Source organism: Mastacembelus armatus, chromosome 9, assembly GCF_900324485.2.
Source record: "Mastacembelus armatus chromosome 9, fMasArm1.2, whole genome shotgun sequence".
NCBI classification, from domain to species: Eukaryota; Metazoa; Chordata; class Actinopteri; order Synbranchiformes; family Mastacembelidae; genus Mastacembelus; species Mastacembelus armatus.
In genome coordinates this window covers 577679-600974 of record NC_046641.1, presented here as the reverse complement: position 1 = coordinate 600974, position 23296 = coordinate 577679, and the positions used below count along the sequence as shown (strand labels likewise).

The following is a 23296-nucleotide window of genomic DNA, read 5'->3' as shown; positions in this document are numbered from 1 at the left end:
TTGGTAAACATAGTGTTTACAACATATGGTTTTACAAACTACTACAAAAATTAACAATGTGAAATATGTGGAAAAACAATCCACAGGGACAGATTGTGACAAGAAATAGTGGAAAGTTTCCACTACCTGAATATTCTTTTCAACACATTTGCATGGATTTGATTGAACTAAATAACTGTGAGGGAAAGAAATACTGTTTAGTGATCATTGATGCATTAACTAAATGGATTGAAGTGTTTCCAGCAAAGCATCCTGATGCACTAACAGTAGCTAAAACACTGACAACTACTATTATTCCCAGGTTTGGAATTCCAGAGAAAATCTATTGTAATAATGACACATATTTTGTAAACCAGGTAATTAAACATCTTACTGCAGTGTTATCATCTTCCTGAGTTAAAACCATTCATTAAGGAGGATGCTCACATGACTGAGACCATTGCTGATTATATGGCAAAAATGTTGACTAATAAAAATGTTGTCAATGTTGTATTAATGCACAACAGGAGGGTCCTGAGCCTGAACCTGAGTCTAGAGTGAATCCAGGAGACTGGGTCTTTGTAAAAATGATCAAGAGGAAGTATTGGTTTTCTCTGTGCTGGGAAGGACCTTACCAAGTACTGCAGTCTATACTCATGGTTGTGAGAATTGTTGAAAGACCTTCCTGGATTCATTTAACACACTGTAAAGAGGTAAAAGTACTGTCTGAGTAATTCTGTCAAACCAGCAGGGACTCACTCTAAACTCCAACTAACCTGTGGTGAAGTCTGGCTACAAAGGGGGGTGGGACCAATAGGGACCACTCGTCTCAAACCAGTGAAGAAACCAACCACACCCAGGGGAATTAGGTGAGTGAGGAGTAGAGTGCCCTGAAACAGTGTGATGAAAACCACATTGACCTCAGTGTTTCTAAAACAAAAGACATGATTATTGATTTCAGATGCAACACTACATGGTGTTACAATGAAGCCAATGTTCAGGCTGTGGATATCTTGGTACCTGGATTGACTGTAAAACATCTAAAAAAAAGATTGAATTGCTTTTCCTGGAGTTTTCTGAATCTGAAAGTGGCCAGGAAGGCACTTTTTAAGTTTCCTATATAATACAAGATTGATTGGATTTAAAGGGGGTAAATAGCATGGTGCTACATACTTGCGTACAGTAGGTGGCGGTATGCACCTGAAAGCTGATTGCGATCCGCCAATAAATCAAAAGAAGAAGAATCGGCAGCTGCAGCAGCAGAAGAAGAAGACGTTATTGAACTCATACATCGGAAGTGTATTGTGTGTCATCGGTCATGGCTGTTTTTTGACGAAACCGGTTAGCAGACAGCTACAGTTTGAATTTGTGCTTTTCTGTATAGTGTTTGACATAAGAAAACAGCGATACGGTCCACTTTACGTGAGCTGTCTTAGTGAGCTGGAAGAACCTTTAGCAATTGATTCAGCATGAGAGCTGTTTTGATGGTTGCAGAGAAGCCATCGCTGGCTCAGTCGATTGCCAAAATCCTGTCTAAAGGTGAGTGACATTACGGCTCATAGCAGTGCAACAAAGTTGTGCCACATATGAATGATTCAGACCACGCCAAAGCAACCCAAAGTAATGGTGATATGTTGAGCTGTGTAGTAACGACAAGGCTCAGGCAGTAGCTAACTTAGTTAAGCAGCAAACGACTTAGAACAGGTGCAGCTGTAGAAGTGAGAGTCACATGGTTCCTGATGCATGGGAGCCGATGCAGAAAACATAATACTATGCGAGTGTTGATTTAAACAGGAGGATATTTAACAAAATGCAAGTAACGCTGAGTTTGGCTTTATTTAACAGTTTATATTGAGCTGTTCAGTATGTTGTGGGGTAACCAGACATTTTTATTGTTATGTGAAAAGCTATACAGACTGAAGTGACTACCAAGTAATTCAGGAAAAGGTTATGGATGGATTCAATGATACCAGTCGCTGTAAGATCTTTAATTTCTTTGATAAGCTGGATGTAAGCTGTTTTAGTAGGTACACATTGAATTATGACATTTTCATTGTCCACTGAAAACAGTAACAGTGAATGAAACATACTATTTCTCAGAAACCACCGTCTTTACCTCATGCTCTGTCTGATTAAACATGGTATCGATCTTCACCAAGGTCCTAAGCAGTTAGTCCCTCCCGTTCAGCTGTGCCTGGAGATGGCACATATACAGGCTATAGTGATGAGTTCAAACTCCAGAGAGTAGCTGGCCGTGGGGAAGCAGCTGGGGTTTTTCTTGAGGACAGGCATCCTCAGGGACACAGGGATGGTTTCGAGGCCAAAAGTATTGTCAAGTCCCCGGCAGGAATGGCTGGTGTGGCAGCTGGCCTCATGGATGACCTGAGGCACTCGGTTCAAATCGATGTTCTCTCTGATAAGGACATGTTGAGCAGGGAAAGATTGGTCCTTTGTGTATGTTGTGAGTGACAGTAATGTTGCATGGAAGCAGTTGTGTATACTGCATAACAGCAGCACTTCCCTTGTTTAAAGAAATTAACTCATGCATGAAATAATCATCTGGTTAGCAGGTGATTTCAGTAATGCAAAGGGATCTCTTTAGGTATCACACTTAACTTGAATATTATTGTGATGCTTATGAAATCTTAGCTATGATTAAAGACTCCATAAAAAAGAGAAAAGCACAAAGACACACATTATTTCAGTTTTTGTCTATGCACACACAAAATCTATGTTGAATATGATGTGTTGCAAGTTACAGAAAGGGGAGATAAAATCATTAGTCATATTTTAGTTTGATGAAAGTGTGACAGTGCATGTTTTTAGATTGTGCTTGCACTGTGTATGTATGTGTTTTTTGGGTGCTTTGATCTGGAAGATCTAGCTTCTCTTATGCCAAATGTGTATGTGTATATCACAATCTTCAGCATGATATAGCTGTGAAAAAACAAGTCTATTCAGGGCTTGCAAAATCTGGTAACCCAACAGGCTATCTGATAGCCTGACGGGCGGGGTGGAGATACATCGCAAAGTCTGAAAGCCCGACGGCTATCTGATAGTCCGATGGGCAGGGTGGAAATAAATTTTGGTAGCCCGACTGGAAGACACAATAACCCCGGGTAGGGATGCACCGAAACACCGAAAGAAATTATGCCAATTATTAGTACCATTGCATTTATGGCTATGGCTGTGTACTAACTTTACTAAAATCAAGGCATTGCAATTGCATAAATTAATATTAAAGTTTCAAAGAATAAATCAATTACAAATTATGCAAATATTTATTTAGCACATTGCAACAATGCAGTGAAGTAGCGATCGGAATGTTTGGATTTCAGGTGATAAATTAAACCCGACGTGGAGAAAGTCTTTGCAGATGCACCCCCTCTTGAAATTTCGGCATTACATGTTTTGCAAATCGCTGTCCGTGGGTGTTTCTCAGATACACTGAAATACGTCCAGACCGCAGACATGTTGCTTCAGACAAGCACGTGCAGGTCGCGGTTTCTGTTTGCGTCATCACAACATTTCGGCCGTAATGTTTCGGTGATAAAAGTCTTTCGGCCGAAAACCGAAAATGCACCTTTGGGCCATTTTCGGCCCGAAAATTTTCGGTGGCCGAATATTCGGTGCATCCCTAACCCCGGGATGTGAGCCATGCTATTGCTAAATATTAGTTGGTAAGTAGCAAGTTGACTGAAAATACATATCCTCTATTTATATAGGAATTTGGGCAGAGGCTTAACTAAATTTAATATGTAAATATTACTGGTTGCAACACCTGAAATAAGTATTATTTCTTTATTTTTCTTTCCTATTGCACCCTGTTTGTCAGCTGTTTAATCCACTGTCAAGAATGAATCCTGCTAATGCTTTGTCATTATCCGTTACCACCTGGTGATTATGTCCTCAGTTTTACAGATGAATGTTTGGTATCACTTCCCATTATACAATACAGTTTCATGTTTTCTAATGTTTGGTCCAGCTAGAAGTCTAAAACCAGAACACATTCATTATAAGATGATAGAAAGCAAAGTAAATCTTAACATGAGAAGCTGGACCCAGTGAATTCAATGCATATTAACTTGAAAAAGAAGGAAAGTTTAAAACTTGTGAAAATAGTCAGTTGGATGTTTTGAGTTCTGGTTGTCACATCTCGTCTGACTAATCGCACAAAATCAAATACTCTAAATTTGAAGCAACCTAGACAGCAAAAACACAGTCAGTTGACACATTTTAGAATATGGAATAAGCCAGTTTCAGATAATTTTCTGTCAACTGGCAAATAAATAAATGGACTGACCCTTTGAGAACTAAACACATACTCACATGTAGCTCCAGCTTGCAATGCTGCGCTCGTTAATGTGGCTGGGCAGGTTGACCAGCTGGCTGTAATAGTCCTGCAGGCTGTACGTACAGAAGGATTCATCAACGCACTGGCTGGCCAGTGGGACAGCCAGACACTGATGGAGGGTGAGCAGGCACAGCAGAAAGACGCGCTGCAGCTGGACATGGGGAATAACTATTATTGTCAGTAAAACCATACATATATTATTTTGTTCATACGTCCATATCTTGTGTGCACAAGATCTTAATTTTATTACACAAAATATTCAGTTTTGTGTGCTTTGTTATAAATCAATGCTGGACAAAAATATGTAGAGAAGGAATATAATCATTTCTGTTTATAAAGTTTGATCACTTTTATTTTACTGCAAGTATGATTGTTTGAGCATATTATTTGTGATGTTTTCCCATTCTCCCAGCATGGCATTTGGGTCAATTCAGTTCAGACTGAAATATCTGAAATAGCTACCTATTGAATGGATGACCTTAAAAGTAGGCACAGACATTCATAATCCCCAGAGATGAATTGTATCGTGAACTTCTTGTCCTATGAATGGATCTCACAGCCAGCATGGACAGAAAGAATACCAATAACAATTTATATGTGCATACAGATGTATAAGCTTACATTAAGGTAGATCTGGAAAAATGCACACCTGTCCTTTAAAATCCTAACTAGTCTACTATAGAGACAAGCTGGAGGTGACGCATCTGTCAAAAATGCTCTTTAGTAATCATCACCACCAGCGTGAAGAGGCTTCTTACCTGGAGCTGTTCCATGATTGAAATTTATAACAGCACGTTGGTGTAATGAAGCTTCTGGTTTTTGATGGAGTGCTGTGGTTTTGATCTGCCTCTTTTATCTGGTCCTGCCTATATTTATATGCCCAGTTCTTGTCTAGATTGCTACCATTTTTTGTATGTGATTAGAAGTATTGGTGATTGGGTTGTCTATGTCACAGAGGCTGGAGTATGGCGTGTGTGTGTGTCTGTGTGTGTCTCTAGTTCCCATTATAATAGTCTGTGTCCATGAGCTTCCATTAGCATTTGGCCTTGAGAGAATCATATTATTCAGAGAGGATATTTAATCCCCACCCCAATCAGAGATGTCATGTTCCGGCCTCACTCGTCACCATTCTGACCTCCATCATCATTCTTTGTGAAGTTTTTCACATGTAAATAAAAACAAACAAGACAAAATGTTCATGTATAAAACAGAAATACCCTCATACATAAGTTACTGAATAAACACAAACAAAAACCTTAGTTATAACATTATATTTACTTGTATAGTACATTTGACTCCTCTACATGCAGCCTAAGACATAAAGGGCTAACGGTTGTATTTGTATTTAATTATATGTACAAACAGACATTGAAATGTTTTCAAGCTTTGTGGTCAGTGGTTGATAAATAACTGTATTACTATTACTACTCCTTCTACTACTGTATTACTGATTACTGCCTCATCTGTTCTCTTTGGTCTTTAGGAAGCTGTACCAGTCGCAAGGGGCTTAACGGAGTATGCTCGGTTCATGAATACACTGGCATCTTTCAGGGACAAACTGTACGCTTTAAGATGACTTCTGTTTGTGGACATGTGATGACTCTGGATTTTATTGGTGGGTGTCATACTTAAAATGTTTTACGTTTTGGTCTACATCTTTCACATATATACAGGAGAAAATAACTGAAAGACTCATATATAAATTACAGACAGTAAATAAATAATAGCTTGCATTTCTTACAGAACAGAAGATATATATATATGCAATATAATTGGATTATTGTTTTGGGGCCTGTGTAGTATAAAACAACATAAACCTATTTTTCCACTTTTTTATTTGGACTGATTTGGATCGCCTTGCTGCAGTGATGGACAGGTCTAGGGCACTGTGACAACACTATTAAAACCATACCTCTGAACACACCTGGTCAGAATTAAAAGAGGCTTGAACCTTTGAACCAGTGAGACAGTGTCTCTTTCACCCCTAGATTACCCTTTAAGCTAGGACACTATACTTGTCATCCTGCATGCGCTTCATAACCGGAAGACAGTCATAAGCCTTTCTGTGTCAGTTCTATTCATTATTACTAAGACATAAAGAAGTTCTGCAGTTTATTTTCTTTACCATATGTAGCTCCATTTGTAAACTTTATTTAATTCAGTTCATTTCAATTACATTGTATTTGTATAGCGCTGATCTGTTAATGACAGGTCTTACCATGTAAAGACCTTAGCCACAGACCCTTCATCCAAAAAGAATATTATAAAGTGAGATTTATGAGTGTAAGCATTGAATGTATATTTCTACCCCTTTTGGTTTGACAAGCTTTCAGATACTATTAATACAGGATCCTCTAGCACAGGGGTGTCAAACTCATTTTAGGTCAGGGACCATATGGAGGAAAATCTATTCCCAAGTGGGCCGGACTGGTAAAATCATGGCATAATAACTTAAAAATAACGACAACTTCAGATTTGTTTCCTTTGTTTTACTTTAGTCCAAAATAGTACAAGCACATTCTGAACACATCACAAATAATGCTCTTTACAAAACACTTCAAATTAGTTGAGAATTCTGAGAAAAAAAATTGGTGCAATTTCAAGAACACAATGCCTCAGTGATTGGAACTTAAACTTCGTCTCATATCTATCTACTATCTACTCTATCTACAAAGGCATACAACTTTAAGTCACAGCTTATCTGGGATTGAACAAAATACTCTTCTAGGTATTGAATACCTCATTCATCATTTCCACATCTTAATCCTGAGCTAACTCACCACACCATACAAACGGAGGTAAAAACTATTGAAGCGCATAATGTTCGAAGTAGAAGATTGAACAGAAGGAGGTGGGGATGACATCATCGGTTGAGTGGTTGGACCAGAATGATGGTGGTGGCTTTGAAGCATGAGGGGACCACAGCCTGACTCAGTGAGATGTTGAAGATGTGAATCTGTGAACACACCTGTGAGTTCTTCTGCACAGTCTCAGCACACAACCAGATATATTGTTAGGGCCTGGAGCTTTGCGTGCATTGATCCTGCTGAGTGATTGCCTCACGCTGTCCAGGGGTGGTGTCAATAACAGGTCGCTGGGGGGAGGGGCGGGGGGTATTCTGTGCAGGGATGTTGTTTTGTGGTTGAAAGTGAGCAAGTTCGAGCAGTTCTTTTGGTATATGTCTGCCTTTTGATATATTATTTGAGAAGGTTGTTTAGTCAAGAACCCTGTCTAAAACCTGATTCAAAAGTCTCGCGATAATTGTGTGCCCAGCAAGTATGTCTCCCACTAATTCATGTATTTTATGAAAGAAGGTTAAATCTGCGTCAGTATGATATATCATTTTTTCCACATCATATATATCGCACCAGAGTATAAATAGCTTTTAACAAAAACATCTTTATTGAATAGAAAAAAACAAAAGTTGCATTTGTAATTAATTATTGTCTAAATTAGCTCATGAAGAACGTAGGCTAGGAATAACAACAAGCTGACGTACATTACGAAATTCATTCATCCATGTTAAGTAATGTTAAACAACTGCACCAACATCGCGGTGGGGGAAGATTAAACAGCGTCTGCTCAAACATTATAAAATAATAACAGAATGGGGAGGAGAACATTACATGGCTGGATGGTAAGATCAAAGGGACAAAAGTTCATTTACCATGTTTTCTATAAATCATACTTTTTTTTTTTACTCTGGCTTGTCCTGCATCTTATACAACAAAGCAACTTATATGTGTATATTTACAGTCATTTTGTCGAGTAATCGCGAGTGCTTGATGACGCTCTTGGCTCTCTTGACTCAAAGTAAAAACGTTCACGCAAAAACTTTAACTCCTGGTGTAACAAGTGAAAATGCCAACCAAAAGAAAGAGCTAGCCTATACTTCAAAGTGCAGGTAATAAAGTATGCAGCTGAAATGAAGTTTGGAGCGAGTGTTGGCATTCAGACAACCTGTCAGTGCATCTAGATCATACAGCCTCCTCCTGACAGTAGTGGAGTTTCTGCTCTTCTCTATTATCGTCATAGGCATGCTAGGGGAAAAAAAAGCTGTTTACACATTACATCCTCATTTCTATATTTTCCCCTTGTGGCAGCCAGCATTTGTTCTGGTTCTAGAAAACTGTTAATCAGTCTGAGAGGCCAACCCCCTTCAAGTATTATTGTGTGGCTTAATGAACTTGTTGCTGCTGTGTTACATCCAATGTAACCCCAAAATTTTCAAAGATGATATTTCTTACAGCTTTTCACTTAGACCAGCGAGCCACAGGTTCTGGCAGCAATCTGTCAGCGACATCTTCGACAGCCTATTGCAGCTCCTCACACTTTCCACTGTTGGAAAACTTGATCATCACTAAATCTCAACAGATTTAGTGCTTGTGCTCTGCTACCTTTTCCAATGTGTTTCTTCCTTCAATTATTTTTTCTCTAACAAATACATTGTTAATGAATTCTATGCTACGGCACATCATCAGTGATGTTACCTGAGGTCATCGGCTGTTTCAGGCCTTTCAAACATCATACATCGGCGACTAGGCCAAAGCAAACCATAGGATCTGTTTCATGGATCCATGGATCTCTCTCTCTCTCTTTTTAACCAGAGCCATCTTGATGCTCTCTTTGTTGTGTTTGTGGTAGTAAAAATGGCTCTCCTTCTCCTTTCTCGCACTAGGCCAAGTGCGGTATAGGCTTTGCTGGGTGACTGGCCTGCAAAGCCGTGGCACCTGACCTCCACAGGCCAAAACTTGGCTCACCAGCCTTTTACTCTGGCAGCTTGTCTTGAACTCCTCATATTTATCCTTCTTCTGCTCATGGGCATTCTCCATCTGTTCCTCCCATGGCACAGTGAGCTCGATCATGAAGACCCGCTTCGATGAGTTTGCTCTGGCCACAACACTGTCTCTGTGATGTCAAGTGGGAACTGCAGCTGCTTGCCTAGATCTGCCTCCAACCTCCAGTCAGCAGTAAAGGGTAGCACTGTTGGATTCCGATCTTGTCTTTCCTTTCAGCCTCTGTGACAAAAGGAATGGTGTTCTGTTCACTGGCCCTGTCTTATGACAAATGTTGATGGTGCTGAAGATGTTTTCAGCGATTGAGTGAAGGACCTGATCGCACCCGCAATGGTAACGACCATTGGCAACTTTTTGAGGGATGTGTGGCAGACAACACACATAGTTTTTAGCTATGACAGCCAGATTTCACAAATCAGTAAAACTACTTAAAATGTGATTTAGTAGCATCTAGTGACAAGATTGCAGAATCAAACCTTCTGAGCACCACTCAGACCTCACGAAAAGTTTCCAGGTGTGAGAGAGGATATAGTAGTTGTCACTTTTAAAACAAAATGTGATTTCTTGTGTAGAGCCATTGTTTGTTTGTCCGTTCTGGGCTACTGTAGAAACATGGCAGTGTAACATGGCAGCCTCTGTGATATGAGACTGGTTAGCTATGTAGATTTAGAAGACTAAATCAGCTGTTGGTATATTGTACTGATTGTTGATCTCACTGTCGTAGCAAAAAGCACTTGGAGGCAATTCTCAGGTTATAGGATGGCAAGTTTAATAGGCAAAACAGCAGAGTCACAACAGAGCATATGGTCTGCAGAACGGGTCAATACAGATTGACCACGAACACAGAAAATGGTCAGCTTTTATATCAGTTGAACAGCATTAATTTACACATCAGTCACTCACATGTAAATCATGCCGACAGGGTGGCAAACGTAATATAACTATCGTGTCTATGACTTTTCGGCTGCTTCCTAATGAATACAAAGCCGTGTCAAAAGTCTTTGTTGAATTCAGTAATATTTGTATCGTGCCAAATCGCATTTCAATAATCTCAAGGCACTTTACAAGAACCAAAGAGAAAACCCAACAAATCCTTTATGAACAAGCGCTTGGTGACAGTGGAGAGGAAAACTCGCTTTAACGGAAGAAAAAAACCTCCAGCAGAACCGGGCTCAGTTTGGGTGGCCATCCGCCTCAACCGGTTGGGGTGAGTGGCTAGAGGAGAGAGAAAAGAACATCAACAATAAACAACAAATAGACACTGCAGGTTGGTTGGGCCAGTAACTGCACATCAGCAATAGACAGCTTGAGGGAGGGAGAGAGAGAGAGAGAGAGGGAAAGGGAAAGAAAGAAAGAAAGAAAAGCTTTCCATTTTCCAAACATAGCATCAAACTAGCTCCAAGTACTGGTGTCAATGTAGTCGGAACATCTTCTCAGCTCCTGTTGAGCAAATGTTCAGATTCAGTCACACGCCTTCTCAGTCCCATATTGGTGGTGAACTACTGTGTGATCTGCTGATCTTGCCATCATTTGTAACTCATTCACGTGATTGTCAAAATTACAATGAAAAGAGAGGATGCACTAGTTGTGCATGATTCTCTATTGTTGGGCACCACATATCGCCTTTGTCACATTGCTGTATTCACCTGTCTTGATGTTTATTGGGGCTTGAAGTGTGGACCCTGCCCAATCAGCACTTCTCCCCCCTCACCGAGGTGAACAATTCAGGTGACAAATTTGACTCTTTGTGCCTTTGTGCCTTTGTGATCGTCTTCCACGGCAGCCATTTCCTCATCCGATCGGGGTACATCTGGGTGGGGGTTGTTGTCCGGTGTTGGAATCCTCTTACAGTGACTGGCGTGAATCCAAGAAGCACGTCCCTCCACCTTTACTGCTGTATTCGAAGTCAGCAGCAACTGATGTGGTCCAGTGTATCGTCTCTGCTTCCAGTGTTTCCCTCAGTGGTCCTTGATTAGCACATGGTCACCTGGTTTGAGATCATGAGGTGTGGTATCTGCAGGGCTAGACAGAGCTGCTTTCACTTGTGGATGAAGGGCTGAAAGAGAGGCTGAAAGCTTTGCACATCGCGTCTTCATGACTTCCACTCATTAGAGCTTGTTTGTTTGGACTAAGTCCTACACTAGGAGCTTTCCCAAAAATGATTTCAAAAGGACTTAGCCCATGTGCATTTTTTGTTCTTGTGCGCATGTAATATAGCACCAGTGGTAGTGCTTGGAGCCATGTCACACCTGTTTCTTCACAGTATTTTGTTAATTTATTCTGTCGTTCTATTGCACCTGCATTCTGTGGATGATAAGAGCAATGGTATTTGGAATGAAACCCAAAGTAGTACGACAAATCTTTCAACACTTTGTTGGCAAACCCAGGACCATTGTCACTGCTGACCTTCTTTGGAATACCCCACCATACAATGATGTCTCTGATCAGGGCTTTTGACACTGTGGATGCATCCTGTTTGGAAGAAAGAAAAACCTCTACCCACTTGCTGAACATGCAGACCATAGTCAAGCAGTATTTCTTATTTTGGCATGTTGAAGTTCAATGAAATCAATCATCCAATGTTGAAAAGGGCCATCCCCCTTGGATGGCTTTGCAATGCCATTTTAATGGCACCAGAGTGCTGCACAGATTATACATCTTCTGCGGTACTCAGCTGCATATGTTGAAAAATCCCTGGCGTACCAGTGGGTATTAACATACTGTATGTGCACATCCCTCCTTCTTATGTGTTTGATCTTTACCATGAGCAAGCTTTGCATAGACATGGAAATAAGCTTTAGGTAAACAAGGTTTGTTGTCTGGGCCAAACCATATCCTTTTTTGTAATTTTGCTCCAGAGTTTCTCCACAAATTTTTTTTCTGATATACTTGCTAGTGACTGCATGGTTGACAAGTCAGCCTGTATGTTGAGTTCCTGTGAAGAGAAAGTTGAGTGAGGTGAAACATCTGACCCGTCGTGGCTGCAGCTTTTGCAGTGGCGTCTGCTGCTTAGTTTTCCTGTAGAAATGGGATCTTTTCTGTTACTGTGAGCTTCACATTTCATAATTGAGATTTGTTTAAGCAACAGGATGACATCTAACAGAGCTGCAACAAGAGCATGATGTGCAATGGGTGTTTCAGCTGATGTGAGTAAGCCCCTCTGTCTCCACAGACAACCATAATCAGTGACAACACCAAAAGCATAACGTGAGTCAGTGTAAATGTTTAGAGTTTCTTTTAGAGTATCTTTGGCCAATTTACAGGCTTCGGTAAGATCAATGTGTTCAGCAGCCTGTGGAAACAGATGAGAAGGTAATTTGCCACTAGAAATCACACACAGTTTTGTGACAACTGTAAACCCTACTTGATTTTTTTCTGTTGTGACATCACGGGAAGCAGTCTACTAACATATAAAAAAGCTCTCCGTAAAGCCAGAACTGCATACTATTCATCACTAATAGAGGAAAATAAGAACAATCCCAGGTTTCTTTTCAGCACTGTAGCCAGGCTGACAACAAGTCACAGCTCTGTTGAGCCCAGTGTTCCCTTTGCTCTCAGCAGTGATGAATTTGTTTCTTTACAAATAAAATCACAACTATTAGAGATAAAAATTCAGCAGATGCTTCCTGTACCTGCAATAAATGAATCTTCTACTACAGTAGCTCTTGAATCATCTGTAGGACCTCAGTTATTTTTAGACTGCTTCTCTCCCATAGATCTCTCTGAATTTACATCAGTAGTTGCTTCATCGAAATCATCAACGTGTCTCTTAGACCCCATCCCGACTAGACTGCTTAACCCTCTGGGGTCGACGCACGCGCCGGCGCGTTTTGACGCATCTTTTTCTGATAAGGCCGAAACAAACTGAAATTACTCCGTCAATTCTGATCGTACAGATGAAAGAAGTATATCATTCAAATCTGTAAAGGGTCTAGTTTTAGTGGTATACCATCATAATAAACAACAAAACGTTGTGCTTTTTTTAAATAAAGAAAGCCGACAGGGTGCGCTCTCGGACTTTTCTGTCTCTGCCATTTCTCTTCACAGACGCGTAAATAAAACAACCAGAATCTCAGCGAATACTTGGCTCATAAAAATAAGAATTATATGGCTAGAAAGCTTGAAATGTTTTCTTTTGAGTGAAACAATTCAAGTCAAAAACAAATCATCACTTTTGATTTAATCCGTATGAACGTAAGGAGAAGTCAGTTTTTTCCTGTCTCACCTCATTACAGGTAATGCGGTCCCGCCTTGTACTCTGTCCACTGTTCACATGTAAATAATCTCAGGTGAACCAGGTAAATATGTGCACACCCCCGAGAAATGACACAAAATATCAAACTTCATCATAGAATTTACTCACTTTTTCGGCGCGTTTGGATGAATGGCGCGTTACGCACGTGAAGCGGCGCTCCTTACATTCCACACAGAGACAAATAGTTTAGCTTGTCCTCAGAGTAAAAACACTGATTTTAACTCAAATGAGGATCGTTTGGCTCCTCATTGTTTTGTATTGTGCTGCACTAATCCGTCCCATCTACATTGACTGAAAGGCTCATTATGCGCGTCTTTGTCTGGTCGTTCAGTGCGTCTTTTGTGTTCTCAGGTAAATCACATGACTATTCATCCTCAGACACACCCTCTTGCATATGGCCTTTCTGGACAAAAAGTGTAAAAAAAAAAATCAGTGTAATTGTTTACTGTGAATGTGTGAACAAGATGACATTCACAGCACTCTGAAGTAAACACTTTAGCCTACAACATGCAGGTCTCCAAAGTCTTGTGAACCAATGTTCTGTTTGTGTTTTATGGTCTTATTTCAGTGAGTAAAAAATTGTAGTTTTTCATTAACCATGCATAAACACTTTTTTCTGAAAAACACAATAATGTATAAACTTGCTGCTCACATATTATTGTAGCCAAGTTTTGTGCTGATTACAGTGTTATTAGACTTTAGACATTAATATGTTTAAAAAACACTGAAAAAAGCACAAATATCAGGACATGTCAAAATTTGTCCAGGCCCCAAAAACCCCCTCAGACCCCAGAGGGTTAAAGACACCCTGCCATTAATGAACTCATCTTTATTAGACTTGGTAAATTTATCTCTAGTATCAGGCTATGTACCACAGGCCTTTAAGACTGCAGTAATCAAACCTTTACTCAAAAAGCCTAGTCTTGATCCAGGAGTCTTGGCTAATTATAGACCAATATCCAACCTGCCATTTATTTCTAAAATCCTAGAAAAAGCTGTTGCTAAGCAGCTATCAGACCACTTACACAGGAATGAACTATTTGAAGATTTTCAATCAGGATTTAGAGCACATCATAGGACAGAAACAGCACTGTTAAAAGTTACCAACGATCTTCTCTTAGCCTCAGATAATGGACTTGTTTCAATACTTGTCCTCCTAGACCTTAGTGCTGCATTCGACACCATTGACCACAACATCTTATTACAGAGACTGGAGCATGTGACTGGTATCAGAGGAAAAGCGTTAAAATGGTTCCAATCCTATTTATCGGACAGATTCCAGTTTGTTCATGTCCATGATGAACCTTCCACACGAACAAAAGTTAGTTATGGAGTTCGACAAGGCTCCGTGCTAGGACCGATTCTGTTCACCCTGTACATGCTTCCTTTAGGATATGTCATTAGGAAGCACTCTATTAATTACCACTGCTATGCAGATGACACTCAATTATATCTATCTATTAAACCTGTTAACACAAACCAGTTAACCAGACTTCAAGCCTGTCTAACTGACATAAAGACCTGGATGACCAGTAACTTTTTACTTTTAAACTCAGAGAAAACAGAAGTCATTATATTTGGGCCAAAAAATCTCAGAAATAACTTTTCTAAAATTATGGCTACTCTAGATGGCATAACCCTGGCCTCTAGCACTACTGTAAAAAACCTTGGAGTTATTTTTGACCAGGACATGTCCTTTAACTCGCACATAAAACAAATCTCTAGAACTGCATTCTTTCACCTGCGCAACAGTTCCAAAATTAGGAACATCCTGTCTCAAAATGATGCAGAAAAACTAGTCCATGCATTTGTTACCTCAAGGCTAGATTACTGTAACTCATTACTATCTGGCTGTCCCAATATCTCCATAAAAAGCCTCCAATTAATCCAGAATGCCGCAGCCAGAGTCCTGACAGGAACTAGCAAGAGGGATCATATTTCTCCTATATTGGCTTCTCTTCATTGACTCCCTGTAAAATATAGAATAGAATTTAAAATCCTTCTCACATACAAATCCCTTCATAATCAAGCTCCTTCATACCTTAAAGACCTCATAGTACCATATTATCCCAATAGACCACTTCGCTCTCAGAGTGCAGGTCTACTTGTGGTTCCCAGAGTTTCCAGAAGCAGACTGGGAGGCAGAGCCTTTAGTTATCAAGCTCCTCTCCTGTGGAACCAGCTCCCAGCCTGGGTTCAGGAGGCAGACACTCTCTGTACTTTTAAGGCTAGACTTAAAACCTTCCTCTTTGACAAAGCATATAGTTAGGGCTGGCTTCAGGCAACCCTGAACCATCCCTTAGTTATGCTGCTATAGGCCTAGACTGCCCAAGGACCATCGGTGCACTGAGCTCCCCTACCCTAACCCTAACACTCCCTTTCCTTCCCCTCTCTTCCTCTCCTCCCCCTTGACATGTATATTCCATCACTGAATGTCACTAACCTTGTGTTTTCTCTAGTTTGTGCTCTCTCCCTCTCTCTCTGTTCTCTCTGTACCTTCTGCAGGTGTCCCTGGTCCTGGAGCTGTATATCGCTGATGTGCAGTTACTGGTCCCATCAATCTGCAGTGTCTATTTGTTGTTTATTGTTGCTGTTCTTTTCTCTCTGCTCTATCCACTCACCCCAACCAGTCGAGGCAGATGGCCGCCCAAACTGAGCCCAGTTCTGCTGGAGGTTTTTTCTTCCATTAAAGGGAGTTTTTCCTCTCCACTGTCGCCAAGTGCTTGCTCATAAGGGAATTGTTGGGTTTTTAGTTTTAGTTTTTGTAAAGTGCCTTGAGATGATTTGTATTGTGATTTGGCGCTATACAAATAAAATTGAATTGAATTGAATTAAATTGAAGCAGAGCCATCAACCAATAATTCCATCCCTGCATTCAAGATTGGTGTGTCTGCAAGATCAGGTCTGTGAGTTCAGATGGTTTCCAACACCTCATTGCAGTTATGAGCCTCTCCATCATTTTCTGTGGGAAGAAGAGTTGCAGGGTTTAGCCACCTTTTGACAGTGATGTTAGGAGTTTCAAGCAGAATAGTGTGATATCTTAACCAGCGCTGTGTTGACAAGTGTGCAGTTTTCTGTGTGTGCAGTAAGTGTGCAACAGCATGTGGAACCATCAATGTCAGATCAGAATAGCCAACAAAATCACATGATGCTAGAACGACTTTCTCTGCTGCAGAGAGGAAGGCCTGTTGCTACTGGATCCAGCTTTGACAAGAAATAAGGAACAGGTCGTAGTTTTCCGCCGTGAGGTTGGCATAACCATAATCCTACGGTTAGGGTTAGGCAGACCCAGTGTGGGAGCTACAGTGAGTGCTGCCTTTTGATCAAGAAAGGTCTTTTCTCCTTCAGGAGTCCACATGATTTTGTCACGCACAGAGAGTTGTTTACCATGCACCATAGTGACAGGGAAGCAAAATGATGTAATGCCAAGAAAACCCATCATTTGTTTTTTTGTAATTGGCTTAGGAACATTTTGAATTGCAGCAATTCTTTTTTTTGTGACAGTGTCTTTCCTTCTGGGGTGATGATGTGACCCAGATATGTCACCTTTTGTTGTACTTGTGACTGCAGTTTGGAAAGACTGACCTTATGGCCATTTTCTGCAAGATGTTTTAGCAGGTGCACTGTATTGTTCTTCAGATGGACTACAAATCATCTACGTACTGTAGCAATGCTGAGCTGGCAGATAAATAAAGGCCTTGAAGGGTTCTACTGAGAGTCTGATGAAAGTAACTCTGACTTTCACAGAAACCTCAGGGACATCTGGTCCAGGTGTAAATCTTTCCTTCAAATGAAAAGGCAAACCAGTACTGGCAGGGACAGAAAAGAAAGTATTGGCCAAATTTACTTCTGAAAAATGAGTCGAATTTGGTGGTACCAGAGACAAGATGGTGTGAGTATTACTTACTTCTGGCGCTCGAGGGGATGATGGCTGCATTCACTGCCTCTAAATCTTGCACAAAGCACCATTCATTTGATTGACCTGTCTCTTATGTTTTTAACTGGAAAAATGGGAGTGTACACTGGAGAATTCTCACATGGAATTATTAAGCCAGCTTTTAATAAAGAATTGAACACAGGCTTTATACCATCAATGGCTTCCTGTTTTAAAGGGTATTTTGGATGCACTATCAGAGGCTCTGCATTTTTACAAGGCCTACATCATATTTATGGGCTGCCCAGAGAGATTTTGGAATTTGCTCAAGCCCTGGTAGTAAACTAGTTTCTGTGATGGTAAAGGCTGCAGCATTAGCGGTGTTCTGGCTATTAATGAGCTCAACTGTTCAACAGACTTGTACAACTGATGTAAATTGTGTACGATGTACATCACCCTAATTGCTATACTCTGTCCTAGGATCTGATGCTGTTGGTTGACAGTCCTCGAGTAACAGCAAGCTCTGCAACCAGCGGCTCAGGTCTTTCCAACTCCATTCAGCAGGTTTTGCCAGTGGGATGTGTGGAGTGTTTCCTGTAAAAAAATTCTTTCTGTGTTGGAGAAAGTAGAGCAGGCACAATAGCCGCAGTCTTTGTCCAATAGATGTGTCAAAATGATCACTTCCACTTCTTTATTTTCTGCATACCACAGTCTTTCATATTTCAACTTACTCTGTCCTTCATATGACTTTTCAGTCAGCTTGGAACACCTTGTGTTTCTTTTTTATCTTTTGGACAAAAACCTGTGTTGCGCTGCACTCTTTTTCCTTCTTTTTAAGTTTATCTTTTAACAACGCTAACTGTTGGCTAAAGACTAAACTCAGACTAAACTCCACAGGAAACACCAGCACCCACCAGTTTGCTTACAACTTGAGTTGTACTTTTTTCTAATTTCTTCATTTAACAGTGCCAAATAAGTTGGTAGACCGGAAACTGGCCAGGTGTTAGCTTCTCTTTTAGTACCCAGTACTATTCTCTAGCAGCCGTTGTCTCGTCTCATGTTGTCTTTTCTCGTGCGACCCAGACTCTTTCACTGTGCTCCATACAACAGTAGTTAATAACACAACGGGTCTACTAAGACGACGTCTCGTCAACTACTCTACCATACCATACTCTACCATTCTCTTACCATAACGTTACGGTCTGTCTGTGTGCCTCTTCGCGGTTGGTCTGTACTTTATTTGCTTGGTTGGATTGGTGGCCAGGCTCCTTAGGATGAAAGCTTCTCGACCCGCAGGGAGGAATTGCTATTTAGTGCACACTGTTACTTTCCAAGGACAACATGGTGGCTGAGTGGTTAGCACTGTTGCCTCACAGCAAGAAGGTCGTGAGTTCGCAACCCGGCCTTTCTGTGTGGAGTTTGCGTGTTCCTCCCCGTGCTTGCGTAGGTTTACTCCGGGTACTGGAGTAAGTTTGGTCCCACAGACCAAAAACATGCATGTCAGGTTGATTGGTGACTCTATATTGCCCATGGGAGTGAGTGTGAGTGTGTGAGGTTGTCTGTCTTTGTGTGTCTGCGACGGACTGGTGACCTGTCCTGGGTGTACCCCTGCCTTTCACCTTAGAGAGAGCTGGGGTAGGCTCCAGCAGATCCCCGTGACCCTGGCTTTCAGGAAAAAGCGGGTATAGAAAATGGATGGATGGATGTTACTTTCCATCCTTCAGAGTCCAGACCGTGTGTTCATCCCACCAAATCTGTCATGGCAAAAAGCACTTGGAGGCAAATCTCAGGTTATAGGATGGCAAATTTAATAAGCAAGGAACAGAGTCACAACAGAGCATACAGTCTGCAAAACGGGTCAATACCGATTGATCCCGAACACAGAAGGTGGTCAGCTTCTATATCAGTTGAACAGCATTAATTTACACATCAGAGTCATTCATATATAAATTATGCCGGCAGGATGGTATACGTAATATAATTAGCGTCTCTATGACTTTTCGTCTGCTTCCTAATGAATATAAAGCCGTGTCAAAAGTCTTTGTTGAATTCATACAGGGAAGTAGCAGACATATTGTCTATTATCTCCATGCAGACATGATATCTGTCAAGGTGTAAATTTCACTCACACTCATGACTCCCTGTTTATACTTCTTTTTTTTCAATTAAGGGAAGTACAACAACTGGGACAAGGTGGACCCTGCAGAACTCTTTAGCAAAGCTCCCACGGAAAAGAAGGAGGCCACCCCCAAACTCAACATGGTCAAATTTCTTCAGGTAAGTCTTACCTTATTCTAGCAATAATTTTACAAGACATTGGTGCATACTGCCCTCTGTATGACTGTCTAGATGTCATTGTGTCATGCTGTATGTCTTTGGTGCTCACCCCAAGTTTTTGGTGTCATGTCAGGTTGAAGCCAGAAGCTGTGACTACGTGGTTTTATGGTTGGACTGTGATAAAGAAGGGGAGAACATCTGTTATGAGGTAATTCAGGGTTTAAACAGGATCAGTGTCCTGAGAGAGCACTGCATAGAGACAGACAAACACTCACATTTAAACCTATGGGCAATTTAGAGTCACCAAGTAGCCTTACACAGATCAACATACAGGTTGAGACTAGATTATGTGATTAGGCCTGTCACAGTAATTAAATTATTGACTTATTGTTTAATATATTGACATGACTCCCAATCGTATTTTCTGACCTTTATATTGCCCAGTGTGTTCTCATGCAGTTTTGTTTACATTAGAGCGGAAGATTGAAAGAGGAGCGGAAGGGAAGGAGAGAAGTAAAGTAACTTGAGATAATTTTATTGTGATTTGGCGCTATACAAATAAAATAAATTGAATGGAATTGAACAGATTGGGTATTAGCCAGGTGTAAATTTAATCAATCTCATGTCTGAAAAACTTCAACTGGGGTCAGTTTGATCCGATACACATTTAGCCTTGCAGAATGGTGTAGACCTGCTTTTTTAGTGCAACAGGGTAAAGGCAAGGCAAATTTATTTGTATAGCACCATTCATACACTATGCAATTCAATGTGCTTTATAAGGCATATAATTACATTAAAAGCATGGAAAAGAGCATTTAAAAACAGACATTTAAAATAAAATAAATTTAAATAAAATAAAGTAAATTAAAATAAGATGTAAAAGCACATTAAGAAAACAAGGATGAACAATTATTCGAAGGCAGCAGAATATATTTTGGTCCACAACCATTTAGTGCTTTATAAACTAGCAATAAGATTTTAAAATCTATCCTTTGACTAACGGGAAGCCAGTGTAGTGATCTGAGAACTGGTGTGATATGGTCCAGTTTCTTGGTGTTTGTAAGGACTCTGGCAGCAGCATTCTGGATTAGCTGCAGCTGCCTGATTGACTTCTTGCTAAGACCTGTGAACAAGCCATTACAATAATCTAACCTACTGAAGATAAATGCATGAACAAGTTTTTCTGCATCTTGTTTAGACAGAAAACCTTTTATTCTAGCAACATACTGGCTAAAGCATGAAGAATTGAGCACTCCAAATTATTTTCAACTGAAGAAAGAGTCCCACTAAATACAGTCAAATGTCTGTGTATTATGCAGACTCTCAGGGACACTGAATATTTTGCTAATTGCTAAAGATGTTTGCCTCTGATTGGAATCTTCATTTTGCTGATCATTTTAAACTGCAGATGAGATCTTCAAGGAACCTGCAATAAATTTAGATAAATTAAATGTAAATATTCAGTGCCATGATCATCATTGACCTCTACTGAGTTGGAAACAAAAATTTTAAAGAAAGATATGTGAATATTGGGACAAATAATAACAGAACTGGGTAGGTCAAAATGTATGGATTTGTAATTTGTATAAAGCACTAAAACTGTGTTTATTGTTTTTGTTTCCCCTCTGCTTCCCCATTTTCAGGCAGCTAAACCACATAATGTAAACACATTTGCTTATCATCATCATCATCATTATACATGTGGACATCAGCAAATATGTCTATTTACACATCCAGCAGACAAGAATTGGCACTTAATATGAAGTTATATTTGTGTCCAACTAATGAATGTGAGGGCAATACTCAGTCTTCTCTTAGCTCTTGTTTGGTCTCCACAAACTCTTGAGAAAAATATCAGCATTATGTTGACCAGCTAGTCTCATCTTTTTTTTTTTTTTCAGTGTAAAAATGTTCTGTTACAACTAATAATCTGGACTTTAAAAGTCTACTTTAATTTCTACAATGGATGTTCAGTGGGTTAATCAGAGCTTTTTCACTGAAAACATCTGCCTGCTGTTAAAACTGAATCAAAACACAGTTGTTGCAGCTATGAAACCAATGAACTAAAAAGGCTTGTAGGGAAACTCTGAAGTTTTCAGGCTTAAAAAAATGTTGATTATAAAAATGTTGATTATTGCAGCTTTAAAGAGTAATTCCTTCTAAATTTCCCTGTGCACTTTTACTACACCTTCTACAAACATGATGAACAATGAACAATCCATTATAGATGTATCACTCCATGGTGGCACAAACAAATGCCCCAGCTGTAGTGTTGGGTGCATTCCATGCCACAGAGGCCAGTGCAAAATCAAATTTAAACTTACTCTTTAAGTTGACTTTAGATCATATGCGAAGCAGTAATCATGCCTGCAAAAAGAGGTGTTTTAATTTGGATAATTTTATGCTCACTCAGTGTTAGGTAAATTCTTTTAACAAATAGACTCAGAGGACGAACTTTGGTAAGATTATATAGAGGTTTTACTTGCAAGGAGTAACAGTCACACAGCACCTTGGTACAGCATGAGGATCACTGGCTGCTTGCAGCCTAACACATCAGTTTTCATGAAAACAAAAAAGGGAGGGGATTTCTCACAGAAAGACATCTGGGCCCTTATCAAATAGTCAAGGTTAGAGCAAACTGTTCTCAGAGAGCAACAATTATATTTCCACAATACACAATAGGGCCTATTCAGAAGTGTTTCAGTTATACTAAAGTAAGGTGGATTAGGTCACAGGAGGGTAAACATTTTAATTTCTCTAACACTCAGTTACTGTTTCTCTTGACTCTCAGGTACTCGATGCCATCCAGCCAGTGATGAACAAGGGCAATGTCAGAGAAACAAATGTTTATCGTGCCAAATTCAGCTCCATTACTGACATTGACATCTGGAATGCCATGAACCACCTGGGAGAACCCAACCACAATGAAGCCCTGTCAGTAGATGCACGTCAGGAGCTGGATCTGCGCATCGGCTGTGCTTTCACCCGGTATACTGACTCTACTGGCTTCTACAACCAGACACTGGTTCTGCCACAAGAGAGCCAAAAAAATTTAATATCTGGCATTTATACAGAATTCAAAAACAAAGTGCAAATGTATACTGATCAATCACTTGCAGATGAAATTAATAATCTGTTATTGTGGCATCTGTCAAGGCGTGAGATGAACAGTCAATCCTTACAGTTGATGGTCAAGCTTGAGAATCTGAGTGATTTTGACAAATGAAAGCAGAGCTTTTAAGACATAAGAGATCATGGTATTTAGATTATAGAGCATAAAAGTTCTGCATTTTGCCTGTTTGCATATTTTTCATTTGGTTGCTACGTATTAGTTTATCTGAAACACTGGCTGAGACAAACAGGTGCATTACTTTTTGCTGGATATGGGGCTACATAACCCATGCTGACCTCTTATTGTTTTAGGGTGAGGTATGACACATTCCCTAAACCAGGAGTTTACAGCTGATCTAAAATAATAAATATAATCTAATTTTCAAATATTTTCAGGTTCCAGACCAAGTATTTTCAGGGAAAATACGGCAATCTGGACTCCTCTTTGATCTCATTTGGACCATGCCAGACTCCCACACTAGGCTTCTGTGTGGAGCGCCATGACAAGATCCAATCCTTCAAACCAGAAACTTACTGGGTTCTCCAAGCAAAGGTAAGTCTCTTCTCCCTTCCCTCCTTAAGTCTTCATTCTCCCTGACACAGTATCAACAACCTCTTACTTCAGTGCTGTTTTGACAGACACACAATGC

At 40.2% G+C, this 23296-nt stretch overlaps 1 protein-coding gene across 3 annotated transcripts in view; it reads left to right on the top strand.

The window, feature by feature from the left end:
• The first annotated feature begins 1245 nt into the window (after positions 1 to 1245).
• The window catches only part of top3b (DNA topoisomerase III beta), a 53987-nt gene continuing 31936 nt past the window's right edge, over positions 1246 to 23296 (top strand). For all 3 annotated transcript variants that reach the window (XM_026321618.1, XM_026321617.1, XM_026321619.2), the window contains exons 1-6: positions 1246 to 1518; positions 5817 to 5948; positions 19429 to 19535; positions 19669 to 19743; positions 22327 to 22523; positions 23043 to 23199. In XM_026321618.1, the coding sequence (XP_026177403.1) occupies positions 1449 to 1518; positions 5817 to 5948; positions 19429 to 19535; positions 19669 to 19743; positions 22327 to 22523; positions 23043 to 23199 (738 nt within the window). In that variant the 5' untranslated portion in view covers positions 1246 to 1448. The remainder of the gene's footprint in view (positions 1519 to 5816; positions 5949 to 19428; positions 19536 to 19668; positions 19744 to 22326; positions 22524 to 23042; positions 23200 to 23296) is intronic.